The sequence below is a fragment of the Eubalaena glacialis genome, chromosome 5, assembly GCF_028564815.1.
Source record: "Eubalaena glacialis isolate mEubGla1 chromosome 5, mEubGla1.1.hap2.+ XY, whole genome shotgun sequence".
Taxonomy (NCBI): Eukaryota; Metazoa; Chordata; class Mammalia; order Artiodactyla; family Balaenidae; genus Eubalaena; species Eubalaena glacialis.
Window position 1 is genome coordinate 22,552,917 of NC_083720.1, and position 13,409 is coordinate 22,566,325.

The 13,409-nt window shown below is 40.5% G+C and overlaps 2 protein-coding genes across 2 annotated transcripts in view; both read right to left on the reverse strand.

Moving 5' to 3' along the window:
- Nucleotides 1-13,409, reverse strand: part of SYNPO2 (synaptopodin 2) — a 167,693-nt gene that overhangs the window by 99,475 nt on the left and 54,809 nt on the right. The window lies entirely within an intron of this gene.
- Nucleotides 2,511-3,264, reverse strand: LOC133091943 (ran-specific GTPase-activating protein-like). The gene is given in 2 exon segments (XM_061191126.1): nt 2,511-2,796; nt 2,798-3,264. Coding segments are annotated over 2 exon segments (615 nt in total). The 5' UTR covers nt 3,250-3,264; the 3' UTR covers nt 2,511-2,633.

Sequence of the window (13,409 nt, forward strand, 5' to 3'; positions counted from 1 at the left end):
AAACCTCTGTCATTGGTCAGTGAAGTGAAAGGGACGGAGAGTAATGATTCAAGGAAACTGCTTTCCTCTGATGCCCTGATATGGTAACGGAAAGTATATCTTCACTCCGGGGGAAAATATATTCATTGTCTTTTCATAAAAATAATAGATTCAGTGTTACCAGTAACTTTACAGTCAATACTTCTCAGCTTTACATACTAATGAACAAATATATCCTAAAACCCTTTGAATAGAAATATATCGTGTAGGATCAAAATGTCATCTGTCTTACAATGTAAAAATTGGTAACCTGGAGAAATACATTTTAAATCAGAGTAAAATGCATGTATGGCATCAGAATGCAGGAACACTAGTCCTTCCCCCGCACCCCCAGGTGTGGCTCTCTTACTGGCTGGCAGGGTACTCTAGGTCTTACCTCTCAAAAACTCTAGGGGGAGCTATTTGAGGGAAAGTTTCAACTTTTCTTCTCGTCATCTTCCTTCTAGAAGGAAAACGATGACTGAAGCAGTCTGCTTCCTGAGATGGTTGAAGACTGCAAGAGGAGGCTTGAAGAATTCTCTATAGTTTCCCTGGGCTCACACAACTGTGGACAAGTTGTAGGGCAGAGCTATTCAGGATCCTCATCCCCTCCACTGGAGATGGATTCAGTACTTGCAGTCTTGTACTTTTGACCCTCTCCTCCATCTCCCACCCTCACTCCTACCTGCCACAGGGTCCTAAGGGGTAAACAAAACTATATAAGGCTGAGTTCTGCTTGTCTAGGGCCTTACACCTCCCAATCAAGTACAAAATCTACTAAGTAATGGACCAATTAACTTGGTGTATGAAGTTGAAGACAAGTGCACTTTATCCTTAAAATCGGAGGATTTAAAGTAATATGACATGTCTGAACATCTTTGAGATCACCTCCCACCACCCCCACTACCATACACGCACCACATATATCCAAACCAATATTCTGATCTGAATAAGCATTTGGATGGTAATGTCAACTAATGGAAACATAAACAAACCACATTTTTTTTTGAGATGCAAAAAGGATGAAAACAATGCCTACTATTCGAGAACACTAAGAGTAAATTGAAAAGTGCCTTGAAAAATAAAAGTTAAAGCAGGAAAAGTGTCAAGGAATTGCTGAAGCTAAGAAATGATGCACAACTTGCCAAAAGTCGAAAGTTCAACAAGCAGCTCTTTGATGTGACTAGAGAATTAACTCATCTCTGCATTGTGTTCACTACATAAGTGGAGGGGTATTTTGGCAAGAAAAGTGGCAGCAGATTCTTGGCTTTTCCCATCAGGCTCTGACAGGAGTGAGCAGCCCTGGGTTCCAGTGCAGACTCTGTGACCTTCCCCTTTTGCGACTGAAATAAGTCCTTGTCCCCTTCTGAGGCCCTCTTTCTCCATCTACAAAATAGGAGCAATAACGAACACACACACATTCGCAGGTTTGTTGTAAGGATAACATGTATTAGCAGATACGAAAGTGCTTTGAAAAAGTTTAAAGTTGCAAGTCATTTTATTATGTAGTAAAAGGAATCAGGATTGAGATTTTTCTGACACTACTCAGTCCTCGTAATCAGCTAGGATAATCACCATTCTTTCCATCAGACCTCCTCAGATAGTAATTAGAGTAGCTACCATGTATTTAGTGTCACATGAACAGAGCATTTAACAATAATCTTTGATATAGGGTTATTACTTCCATCTTCACAGATGACAAAAATAAAGTCCAGAGGGATTAAATGGCTTTCCAAACTACAATTCTGATAAACGGAGGAGCTGGGGTTTGAATCCAGATCCGATTCCCAGGCACATTCTCTTACATACTAGGTCACACAGAATGAAGACCAGAGAGATGTGAAACATGGCCCCCAATTGCATGGGTGGGTGTATTGATGGACCCCAGCCTACTTATTCTCTTCACTAATTCTCAAGAGCCTTTCAAATCAGCAGCATCCACTAGGTCCCTGACATGGAAGATCACAGGGAACTTCCCTTGGGAGGAGCCTCCTGTGTTTGTGGGGAATGGTTTTTCCAAATAAAGATCCCAGTTTCAAAGACCTTTGCCAGGACACTCTTTGGACCTACTGTGAGTGAGTTCATAAGCTTTTTATCACCATGTTATCTTCCTGCATCTATTCTCCATGTACCTAAAGAAAAGGAATAAGATCACCCAAGCTCTGTGGTTCAGAAACCATTTTATTTTACTGTGAGTTAACACTTGCTTCCACCTCTCCCACCAAGCTTCCTCCCTGTTGTTTTATTATGAGTGCTCAATAAGCATTACTGATTGACTGGGTGTCTAAGTAAGGACTGATTTACCCAATAAGGAATAATTTTTTTTTCCAAGTTCAACAAATGTGTTATTTGATGACTACAGATAACTGTTTCCACTATGGAAAAGAAAGTTAGCACAGTACATTCTCACGACTGGGTGACGGATTTTCTGAAGTCGTTTTCATTAGGGCAAAAACTTAGAAAAAAACAACCTGAATACTGGAAGCCAGTACTTTATATAAAGTCCCTTGTAAAAACAAAACAGAATAAAAACAAACCAAAAAGAAGAGGGCAGGGCAAAATTTAAAAAAAGAAAAAGGGAAAAGACAGGGAGAAAGGACACAACGGGAGCCGACTCATTGCTCCTCCTCAGCCGCCTCTTTGGTCTCGTCCTCGGGCTCCTTGCCCTCCTCCACCGAAAGAGCTTCTAGCTTCTCAGCTACTTTCTCGGCACTATCATTTTTGCCAGATCCTGTCTTTTCTCTCTCCTCAATCTCTTTCCCGCATTCTTCAAACTTCGAATTTCTGTGCGTTCTCGGCGTTAAGGAAGCGGATGGCCGGCAGCTCCTGCTTGGGGCGCTGGCCGGCGAAGTCGGCGTGGGTAGTCCAGACCCAGGCGCGGTCACTGCCCGCGTTCGGCTTCAGCTCCATCACCGGCGTGATGCAGTGGTCGGCGCAGGTCTGGAGGGTCTCGTCCCTGCGCATGAGGAGGCGGATGGTCCCCCTCTCCTCGTGCTTCAGCAGCTTGACGTCCCCGGTGCCCAGCTCCTTCCACTCCGGGAGGTCGTTCTCCGAAGCGAACCGGAACAGCTTGGTCCGCATTTGAAAAAGCTCCTCTTCATCTTCTTCCAGCGTTTTAATTTCTTCCTCAGGAAGAGAAACTATGGGCTCAAACTGGGGGTCATGGTTGGACTCGTCGGCATTCTCGGTGGAGGTGTCGTGCTCCTCGTGGGTGTCCTCGGCGGCCGCCATGGGCGCGGCGGCGGCGGCGGCGGCTCAGCTGGCTCGGTGGTCGCGGGCTCGGCGGGCTCGGCGGGCTCCGCGGGCTCCGCGGCCTCTCGGCGGCCGGTCGCAGCTCCTGCCTCCGCGTCTGGCGCCGGCGCCTCCCGCCCCCCCCCCGCTCTTCCCTCCGCCCCGCGACCCGAACCCCGACCCCTGACCCCGGCGGCGGGAAACGCGCCGCCAGGAGTAACGTTGATGTTGACAAAATTACAGTCATTACAAGTTAAAAGAATGAAGTTGTGACTACTTATATCTACATTGTGTAATGTGAGTGTGCTGGTTCAGTAACTTTTTCTGTGTTCTCGTGTCTCCTCCTCTCTGCAACTCTTAGAACTGTTGACCACAATTTCCTTCTTGAAACCACTTCCTTCCTCGGCTTCCATAAAGCTTATACCATCCTGATTCAACACAGCCTCTACTTTAATAACTGCATCTTCTCAGTTTCCTTCAAGAACTTTTCTTCCACTTCCTATTCCTCATACATGGACATTACCTCCGGTCTTATCAGTCCCCTAGTCTTTCTTCAAAATCAGTCCCCCTTTATGGAGATGGCTTCTGAATCTGTCTTCAAACCCCTAATCTCCCTCCTATTTCCAGTTTGTATCTACTTTTCATTTGGATTCCGTCTTACTCTGTGTTTCCCAGGTTAAAAACCTTTGAAATAATCTGTGATGATTTCCCTTAGGTTTCCAGAACAGTTCATACAATTCCTCCTATTTCCTTAGTAATAGTTGTAGAATGTATGCCTTCTTTTTTATTTATTTAAAATATATCTATTGAATTCCAGGCCCTCATCTTGAAAAATGCACAAACTTCTGAGTAAGGCCCTGTTTCCTTTTTCTTATCCCTTCTATTCTTGCACATGGTTGCCAAATTAGTATTCCCCAAATACTTTTTTTACTTTCCCACTCTTGCTCTTGACCTCTTAAGACAGCTCTGCTTTATCTATGAAATGAAGTCCAAATTCTTTGCCTGAGAGTCACATCCTTGTAACATCTGGATTTAAGCAACCTTTGGAAACACATCTATTTTTCTCTACTTGAACCTGTTGCTTTGGGTAGACTGGTCTTCCTACTCCTCCCCTATAATAATGCTTTGTTCATATTGATCTCTGAATATTGGCTTTTCAGAGAGCCCTTCCTCTCACCTACAATGCCTTCTGTTCTCTCCTTCTCTCATCCAATTCTTCCAGTTAAAAAGGCCCAATTCTTCAATTCTTCTCTTCCTAAAAAGCTTCTCCTGGTTACTTCAGTCCAGAGTAAAATAGGCAGGGGAAACACATTCTCTAAATCTGCAGCTCTCATGGCCTCAGAGCCCATGCGCCACCTAAGACACACTATTGTGGGACATTTCATATTGTGGAACTGAGTTATCATTTAGCTTCTCACATGTGAACATTTAAATTTCCCATTATGTTGTACCTTCTCTGAGAACAGAAGCAGTTTGGCATGGTGGTAAAGAGTATGAAGTCTAGAGCAAGACTGTCTGGGTTCAAGTCATCACTTACTATCTAGGTGATCTTGGGCAATGTATTTTATTACACCTCGGTTTTCTCATCTGTAAAAGTGTGGATAATATTATACTTCCCTCATAGACTTATCATGGGGATTCAATGAGTTAATATGTGGAAGATGCTTAGACAGTGCCCGGCACATAATAAGTACTTTGTAAGTGTTAGCTATTATTCTTCCTTATATATTTCCCCACATATAGCTAGCTATGTGTATCTATCTATCTATCTATATATCTACATACACACATTATATCTATATCAATATCTATATTTATAGATCTGAAAAGATAATCAACTAACCAGTTCATTTGGGGAGTGTGGAAATACCATCTATTTCAAGAATATATATATGTTTCTCTCTAGCTCAGTTTTGTGCATGAATTATGCCTAGAGTTCCTTCAGCTTCTCATTCTTTTCCTGACTTAACATGAGTGTTCTTCTAAGACAGAGAGATGGGCAGCAGACTTAATTTCAGTTAAGACTTTGACCAGAATAGAAATGCCCATTTTTAGTTAAACATCCTTTCACATTTGAGACATAAATATTCCCTAGATGGCAATGATGAGTCTATATAAAAGGATGCTTTGTACTACAATTTGTGTTCAGTTTGGAAATAGGATCTAGGACTTTCCCCATGAATAATCTTCCTGAAGTTAAAAAAAAAAGAGAGAGAGAGAGAAATGGGAAAAAAATAAGCACTGTTAAATGATGAAGACATTTAAGGCACATCTGTAGGCAAATTGCCTTTTTTTAAAACACCTTCTTTTGTTTTAAAGATGTGTACAGATGGTAAAATATCATTACATGAAAATTTATGTACTTAAATCTTTTGAAAAACTGAAATAAAAATGTGATTTTATAACATAACACACAAAACCTATATGAGAAGAAGAGCATACATAATTGGTGATGCTAAGGAGGTTACGGGCAGAATCTGAGGAGAGCGCTATAGACACCATGTAGACAGATATGGGCCATGTGTCAGGAGGGTGGAGATGGACAAGGACCTGAGCAGGAATCCTGGCCTTCTGGGAGGGGTGAAGGGGACACAGGATCTGCTCCACCTTTTTGCATTCTAATGCATTCCTCACCAAGCCCAGAGGAGTCCAGTTTTGTTGGAGAAAAATTCACTGGAGAGGACCAAGAGAGATCAGTACCTCTGATTCTCCATGGAGCTCATCAATACTCAATTTCATGCTGGCTTATGGTCTTCACTTTGGTGATCTTTGGCAGTCTATATCAATTCCTAGGAATCTATAATAAGCAGGGTGGTTTTGCAGTTACACATGAAAATTATGAAAATACAACAATAGATATTGCACATGGCACAAAGTGTTCAAAGCTTCATGGTGTGCACAATTATGAGCAATTTTTGATTTTCAAAAGGAATGGCTATAGTTGGGGAAAGGTTGGGTGCTGCAGCATCTCTCCTGTTCTTGCCTGAAGTTAATACCCTCTAACACCATTTCTGAGACCCTTATGCCTTTAGTCATTAATTAGTGCATTCAAATAATCAATGAATAATGAGCACCTATCCTGTCCCAATGTGATGAATCCTATGAAGGGAGAAGTACAGGGTATTGCTGAACTTTAGAAACAATGGTATGCCCATTAAAAGCTTCAAATTATAATCAATGCAGGAGAACTTTTTTCATTTTCTCTGAACTCTCAACATAGTTTGGATGAATCAGCTAAACATTTTAGCTCAAAATGAATCATGTGTTTAAACTCATAAGTGAGGGTTAAAAAAGGGTTGTCTTCCTACCCCTTATTACAAAACTTCCATTAAATGAAGTGCCAAGGTCACTTATTAGTTATGCTAATGGAACTACAACCTTGTTTTCTTTCTTTTCACATTAGGTTCTTCCCGGGGGTGCCGGGGGGGGGGGGGGGGGGGGGGGGGGAGGCAGAAGGACTTATTTAAAGGAAAAAATGTAGGCTTTGCAGGGTTTTGCATTAGAATCCTGACTTTACTAGTTTCAATCTGTATCTACAACTTTGAAAATTACTCAACCTCTCTGAACTTCAGTTTTCTCTTCTATAAAATTGGCATAATAATAATTCCTTCCGGGGTTGTTGTAGGACTAGAAATAAAGCTTTATAAAGCACCTGGCACAGTGCCTGAAGCTTTATAAAACACTTCATAAATAGTATATGTTAGTATCATTGTTGAAAACTACCAAATTCTCCTTTGTTGACTTGTATGTGTAATAATGAGGAGGTGCCTAATTGTTCCATCTGGAAAGATGAATTAAATACCTACCATTCAGTGTGATCAACTAAAATACCAACAAAAACAATTGAATAGTAAGATTTAATACTTGTGTTTACAGATTGCTATTACATTATTTCTGGCTTTTTTTTTTTTTACCAATCTACACTCTTACTGGAATGGAATTTGAGAATTATATATAAAATAAATGAGCTAACTCAGAATACATAATTACAAGTAACTCGGATTCAGACAGAATATCCCCTTTTCTCATAAATAAAAAGTTTAGTGTTGAATATTATATAAGAGAAAAAAAGAGAGCTATTTCACTAAATTCAATACCAGAAGAAGGAATAATCTATATGTGATAAATGAAGTCTTGGTGAATTTATCTCTTTCTATTGAAAATGCCTATTGCTCTGGTTAGGCATCTTGCATATCTTATCTGGAGTCTATCTTCATAATCATCTTCAAAGTGGTATAGGGAGATTTCCGCCCCCACTTCTAATTTTTCCAGGGTGGGGAGGTGGGGACCTATTGTCTCCTCTTTACCACTCCTCACTCATTCTTGGAGGAGGAGGAAGAGGGCCTTGCCTGATGGTTGAGACTGGGAGAAGGGACTGAGCAAGCCTAGCTCAAGTCAGACCTCCTCTTGCTCTTCCCAGCTTAGGAGACACCTTACCCAGGATCTGTTCTCAGCTAGATCATGTGATAAGTTTAGAATAGTGGCTGGGAATTCCCTGGCAGTCCAGTGGTTAGGACTACTCTGCATTTTCACTGCCAGGGCCCGGGTTCAATCCCTGGTCAGGCAACCAAGATCCCACAAGCCGCAAGGCACAGCCAAAAAAAAAAAGTAGCGGGCTCTTTGCCTGAGCCTGGGTGGGGAAGTTTAATGGTGGGATGAAATAGTAAGAAGCTCATTATGTCTATCCACCTTGGCCACATCCTCAAATTCAGCTTAATTTAGTTTTTAAAAGTTTTTATATTTAAATCTTCATCTGTTTCCTATGTTTTGCTTCTTAATTGTTTCCAATCTCAAGACTAGATATAATTTGCATTTTATGATGAAAAAACTTATGTTTGGAGAAGTAACATATATAGCCCAAGATTACACAGTAAACAGCTGAGTTAGAATTCCAGCCCTGGCCTACTTTACTGTACACTTTAGTTTCTTTTCAGGATACAATGTTGCCTCCTTTTTGTTGAACAGTAAAAATAACATAACAGCAGTAATAAAACTCCTGGTCCTATTTGGAAGCTATATATTTTCACACTTGCGTCCCAACAAACTTGCTATCTCTTTATGTACTGGTCCTGTCTGATAACAGAAAGTGTCTGCTCTGAACTTCCGTCGTTACATTCTGTCTCTGCACAAACCAAGTACATAGAGAAAGAAGACAGGGGACAGAATTAATTAGGCCATAATGTCAGTCAAATCCTCCCTCCCCCAGCTCCCTCCCAACATATCTCACTGTTTAGGACTACTGATTTTTCTAGATTTATCTATACAATAGCATGAAGCCTTGAATAACTTTATACTTGGGTAAAACTTTCTATGTATTTGTGTAGAAATGGACCTTCAGAGTGCCTGGTTACATTATTTGCAATTTGAATATCTTTCTCCTTTTCCACAGCTGATTTAGTTTATGGTTCTGACTTTCTGGGACACAACCCTGTATTAACTATATTTAACTACATTAACTATATCTTCTTATCTTCTATATTCTTGATGCTCTGACATCGAGGACCTCACTGACTAGAGAGGGACTGCCTCTCCCAGGTTAGCTAATTCCTAGAGATAGTGAACAACGTGCTTTGCCTTTGAGCACAACGTTGATGCAGAGCGACCGATTCTGAGCGCACACCCCCACCTGCCTCCTCTGTTCAGCGCTCCAGGAGGCAGCACTCCTCTGCCCTAATCAGCTCAGGACCAGGTACCAGACAGCGAGGGGCCACCCTGATAATCCAGAGCCCTCCAAGATCTAGACTATCCAATCCTAAACCTGCTCACCTCTGCCTTAATCAGCTCAGGGCCAGGTACCAGACAGCGAGGGGCCACCTTGATAATCCAGAGCCCTCCAAAATCATTCAGAGTATCCAGTCCTAAACCTGCTCACCTGGCCTTGCCCATTCCCTCCCTGTAAACCACCTTAAAGGCTTTGCCCAAGGTCTCCCTCTCGCCCCGCCTCCTGACCAACCCCGGTTGTTCCCCATGTGGCCCTTCATGGTATGGCATGTCCCCTCCCCTTGGGAACTGTGAGTGACAAACTACAGTTGACCCTTCAACAACACTGTGTGGGTTCACATATATGAGAATTCTTTCCAACAGTAAATACAACAATACTCCAGGATCCATGGTTGGTTGAATCCAAGGATGAGGAACCGTGGATACAGAGGGCTGACTATAAGTTATGCGTGATTTCCAAATGCAAGGAGGGTTGGAGCCCCTAACTCCCACTTTGTTCAAGGGTCAACTATGTCTTTTCAATGGCAATTATCTCCCGATCTGTTGGCCTCACCATACCTGAATATAAACAAAATCCTGAGTACATTTAAAACAAATCCGTACCCTTGCAAATAGCAAAGAATACATGCAACCATATATATATTTTAATATACTTGCCTTTTTGTAGCAAAGTTATACTACAAATATACTATATATTCAAGTCTTAAGTTATTCTGTAAAGCTGTATTACTATAAATTAATGAAATAATAATTTTCTATGATTCTTTAGATAAATAATATACTATTGAGACAAGGATATGGAGGTTGTTTTCTATTGTGACTTCTTTTAATGGAATGTTGTTTTCTGAACTTCATTACATGCATTTGATAGTGGTTGAGAGTGAAAGCAATTTGAAGCCACCTGGTTGCCTTACAGATTCAAATGGAATTTTTCTGTAAGCTTCATGAAGACGGGAGTTATTTCCAATATAAATATTATGAAGCCAGAATGAAACAAAACTAATTATAATTTTTATGTACGTTCTAGAGGAAAAATACAGGATAGCATTACTCGATACTATATGTAAAAGCACCTAGCTAGGTGATCAACATGTAGTAGAATTTTTAAATGCTATTTTTCCCTGCCAATATCTATAAGAGCACCCAAAAAGATTTGTATTCCATTTTAGAGGGAAGTTTAAGTATTGAAAACTAACAGCAGTCTACCAGGGTTAGGGTAGTATGTCTCAACCTTTTTTCATGATCATTTTCTAAGGGAGTCTTTTTTCCTAATTGTCCCCAACCCATGAAATGCTAATACTACAGATATACTGCATGCATGTGTACGTGCTGTGGCCCTCTGGAGGCCCACAAACCAGTATAACAGCTAAGGTATTTTTTTTGCCCCTAGAGAACTAATTTTTACCCCCATGGGGGCGATCTCACCTCACTGATAACCAGTGAGAATACATGGTTAGAGTTACCAATGGTTCTTAACCCTGGCTACTCACTAGAACTACCTGAAAGGGATTTAATTACCAGGTCTCCATTCTGAGATTTTTATGTAATTCATATGGGATGGGACCCAGGCTTTGTTATTTTAAAACTCTCCAGTGGGTTAGATCTAGAAAGATCCTTTACTGCTAACCAGAGAGGAGCAAGTCTAAGTGCTTATTCAATGCTTTAAGCCTGTGACAAGTTAACCAAGTAACATGACATGGTGTGTTTGTAATTTACCTTCATTGTAAATTGACATATAATACATCAATTCTTTCACACTGTAATAAAAACTTGTATATTTATATGAATGTCCCATGTACAATTAGGGGACAAATGTGGTGGAGAAAGTGAGCAATGATCATGATTCCAGGAATGTGGTATTTAAAGGAGAAAATCCCCCCTTTTCATTTTGGGGCAGCAGAGGGACGTTACCCAGGGCAGGAGAGCGCTCAGTTTGCACTGTGACCCCAGGAGGGCCTGTTTTGGTAGAATCGTAGTTCTCAAACTGTGGTTCCTGGACCTTAGAACTTACTAGAAATGCAAATTATTGGACCTTACTCCAGACCTACTGAATCAGAAATGTGTGGGGTGGGAGACAGTGATGTTTGGTTTAACAAGCCCCCAGGTTATTACTGTGATCCACTCTCGAGTTTGAGAACCACTCAGCCATGGTAAAACATGGTTCCTGAGCATCGTATGTCCCAGCTGCTTCTTTTCTTTCTTAAGAAAATTTACTTTTTATTCCTACTGCTGATTTTTATCCTGTATTTGATTAATTTCTTCTTAATTTTGTTCCTATGAATCAAGATCTTAACAATCTGGACCATATTAGTGCCATCAATGAACTTTAAAAATTCCATCTTTCATAAACCACTGTTGGAAATATTAAGTGAAACAGAGCTCTAAACCAAACACTTTGAACCTCTCTTTAAACAATTCTACAGAGGGAAAAGAAGAAGGTTCTTTTTGTTGTTTATTTTTGTTGTTTATTTTTTTTTCTTTTGCTTCCAGAGTTAATTAGCCAAAGAAGTATTCTTTTGGACTATTATAGACATTTAAAATTCTTTATGCTTTGCTGGAAATGCCAAACATAATCAGATCCCCAAAACTAGGGTGACATTAAATAAAAAGCAAGTTAGGTTATGGTGATAATTATATCTAGTCTCTCATTATTATTTAAATCATGCCAATTCCTAAGCTACCCTGTCCTTCTTTAAAATAAAATATGTGCTGTGGAAGCACTTCCTACCAGAACTTAAAACATATTCCACATACTAGAATTAAACTGTTCCATTCCCTTAAATTGTTTTACTTTTCCACATAGTTCAAAATTGCCTTTTAACAAGGGAATAGATCCAAAAGCAGAAGTGTGATGATTACTTCTTCTGGGCCAGGCCTTTTAATAGAATGCTGATTCCTCCCATACAGAGAGAGGAAGAGAGCTGAAGACACAGAGGATAAGAGCAGAGTTTGAGGCAATAAACTTATTTCGGGTGGCTTTAATCAAACTTAAGAGGACTGGTATGAAGGTCATCCTCCTGTACACTTTAAGAGGAAATGCTGCTTTAAATAAGGCTCAGGTTGTTAACATGAACATGCTTAGAAAATAATATCGTATGGGAATCCAGGCATAAAAACAAAGTGCTGTGTCCCATTTGCTATGTAGCTTAAAGGGGAAGGCTGTAACACGTTACATGTCTCACTGCCCATAAAAGATAATATATCTCTGCTTGTGACCTTATTGTTCAAATATACATTGTGCCTGATGTAAACCATTTTCCCCATCTGGCTGTAAAAGAGATAATACAGAGATGACAGAGAAGTTTATCACCAGAGACTCTGAAGTTCATAGAATTCAGTCAATCTGCCTAAAGATGAATTAAACTGATTTGAAACCAAGTAAGAGTGTGATCTGTTATAAAACCTGAAACACCAGCAAAAAAAAAACTCATCTTGATAGAACAGAGAGATTAAGAAGAGTGTTTGGTTAAAAATTTTAGCTGTAACTTCACAAGAGTAAGACAACTAATCAATTCAGTAAAAAAATTGGTCAACTCTAAGTGCTTGACCCAAAAGTCCTAGCCTAAATGTAGTTCTTTTAACCATACTGATTATTTACAGAAAAATAGAAAAGCTTTTATTGATTTCATTCTTAAAATACCCATGGCACTCTCTCAGCACTTTACATGAGACATTTAGAAAAGAGAACATGCTCAATTATTTTATGATGAATTTGAAATGTTAGAGGAAATTATAAGGAGACTAACATACCTTAGTGTAAACTTTTAGGATTTTACAATCTCCAACAATATTAATGAAGACAGAAAATGCACTGTACCAATTCAAATCAAGCTTAAAGAACATAAAAGGAATAGCCAGTTACTGCCTTAAATTTACAGTTAGAATGCAACAGAGAGTGAGCAAATGACGTGGAGGCTCACATAGGAAAGCAGAGGCTAACCCGGGGTCTGATTGCCAGAGTATGGAATCCTTTGAGAGCTGTTCTCTTCTTTCTGGGTGGCAGATTTCTAAAACTGGGTCACAGAAAAAATGAGATAGTCAGTGACTTCTCCTAATCATCTGTCAGCTGTATTCCAAATAGCACTGGAGCTCACCAAACAGCACATCTTGAACCCTCATTTGGCAAGAAAGTGCTGGTTTTGCCTCATGTCTTACCTTTCTAAACCTTCAAAGTCACATCTTGCTTTTTCCAGGTATTTTCCTGATAATGGTTTTAAACAGTGTTAAACTATTCAGTCAGTAGCTGCTTTGGGGGGCTTCCCTGGTGGCGCAGTGGTTGAGAATCTGCCTGCCAATGCAGGGGACATGGGTTCAAGCCCTGGTCTGGGAGGATCCCACATGCCGCGGAGCAGCTGGGCCCGTGAGCCACAATTACTGAGCCTGCGCCTCTGGAACCTGTGCTCCGCAACTAGAGAGGCCGCGATAGTGAGAGGCCTGCG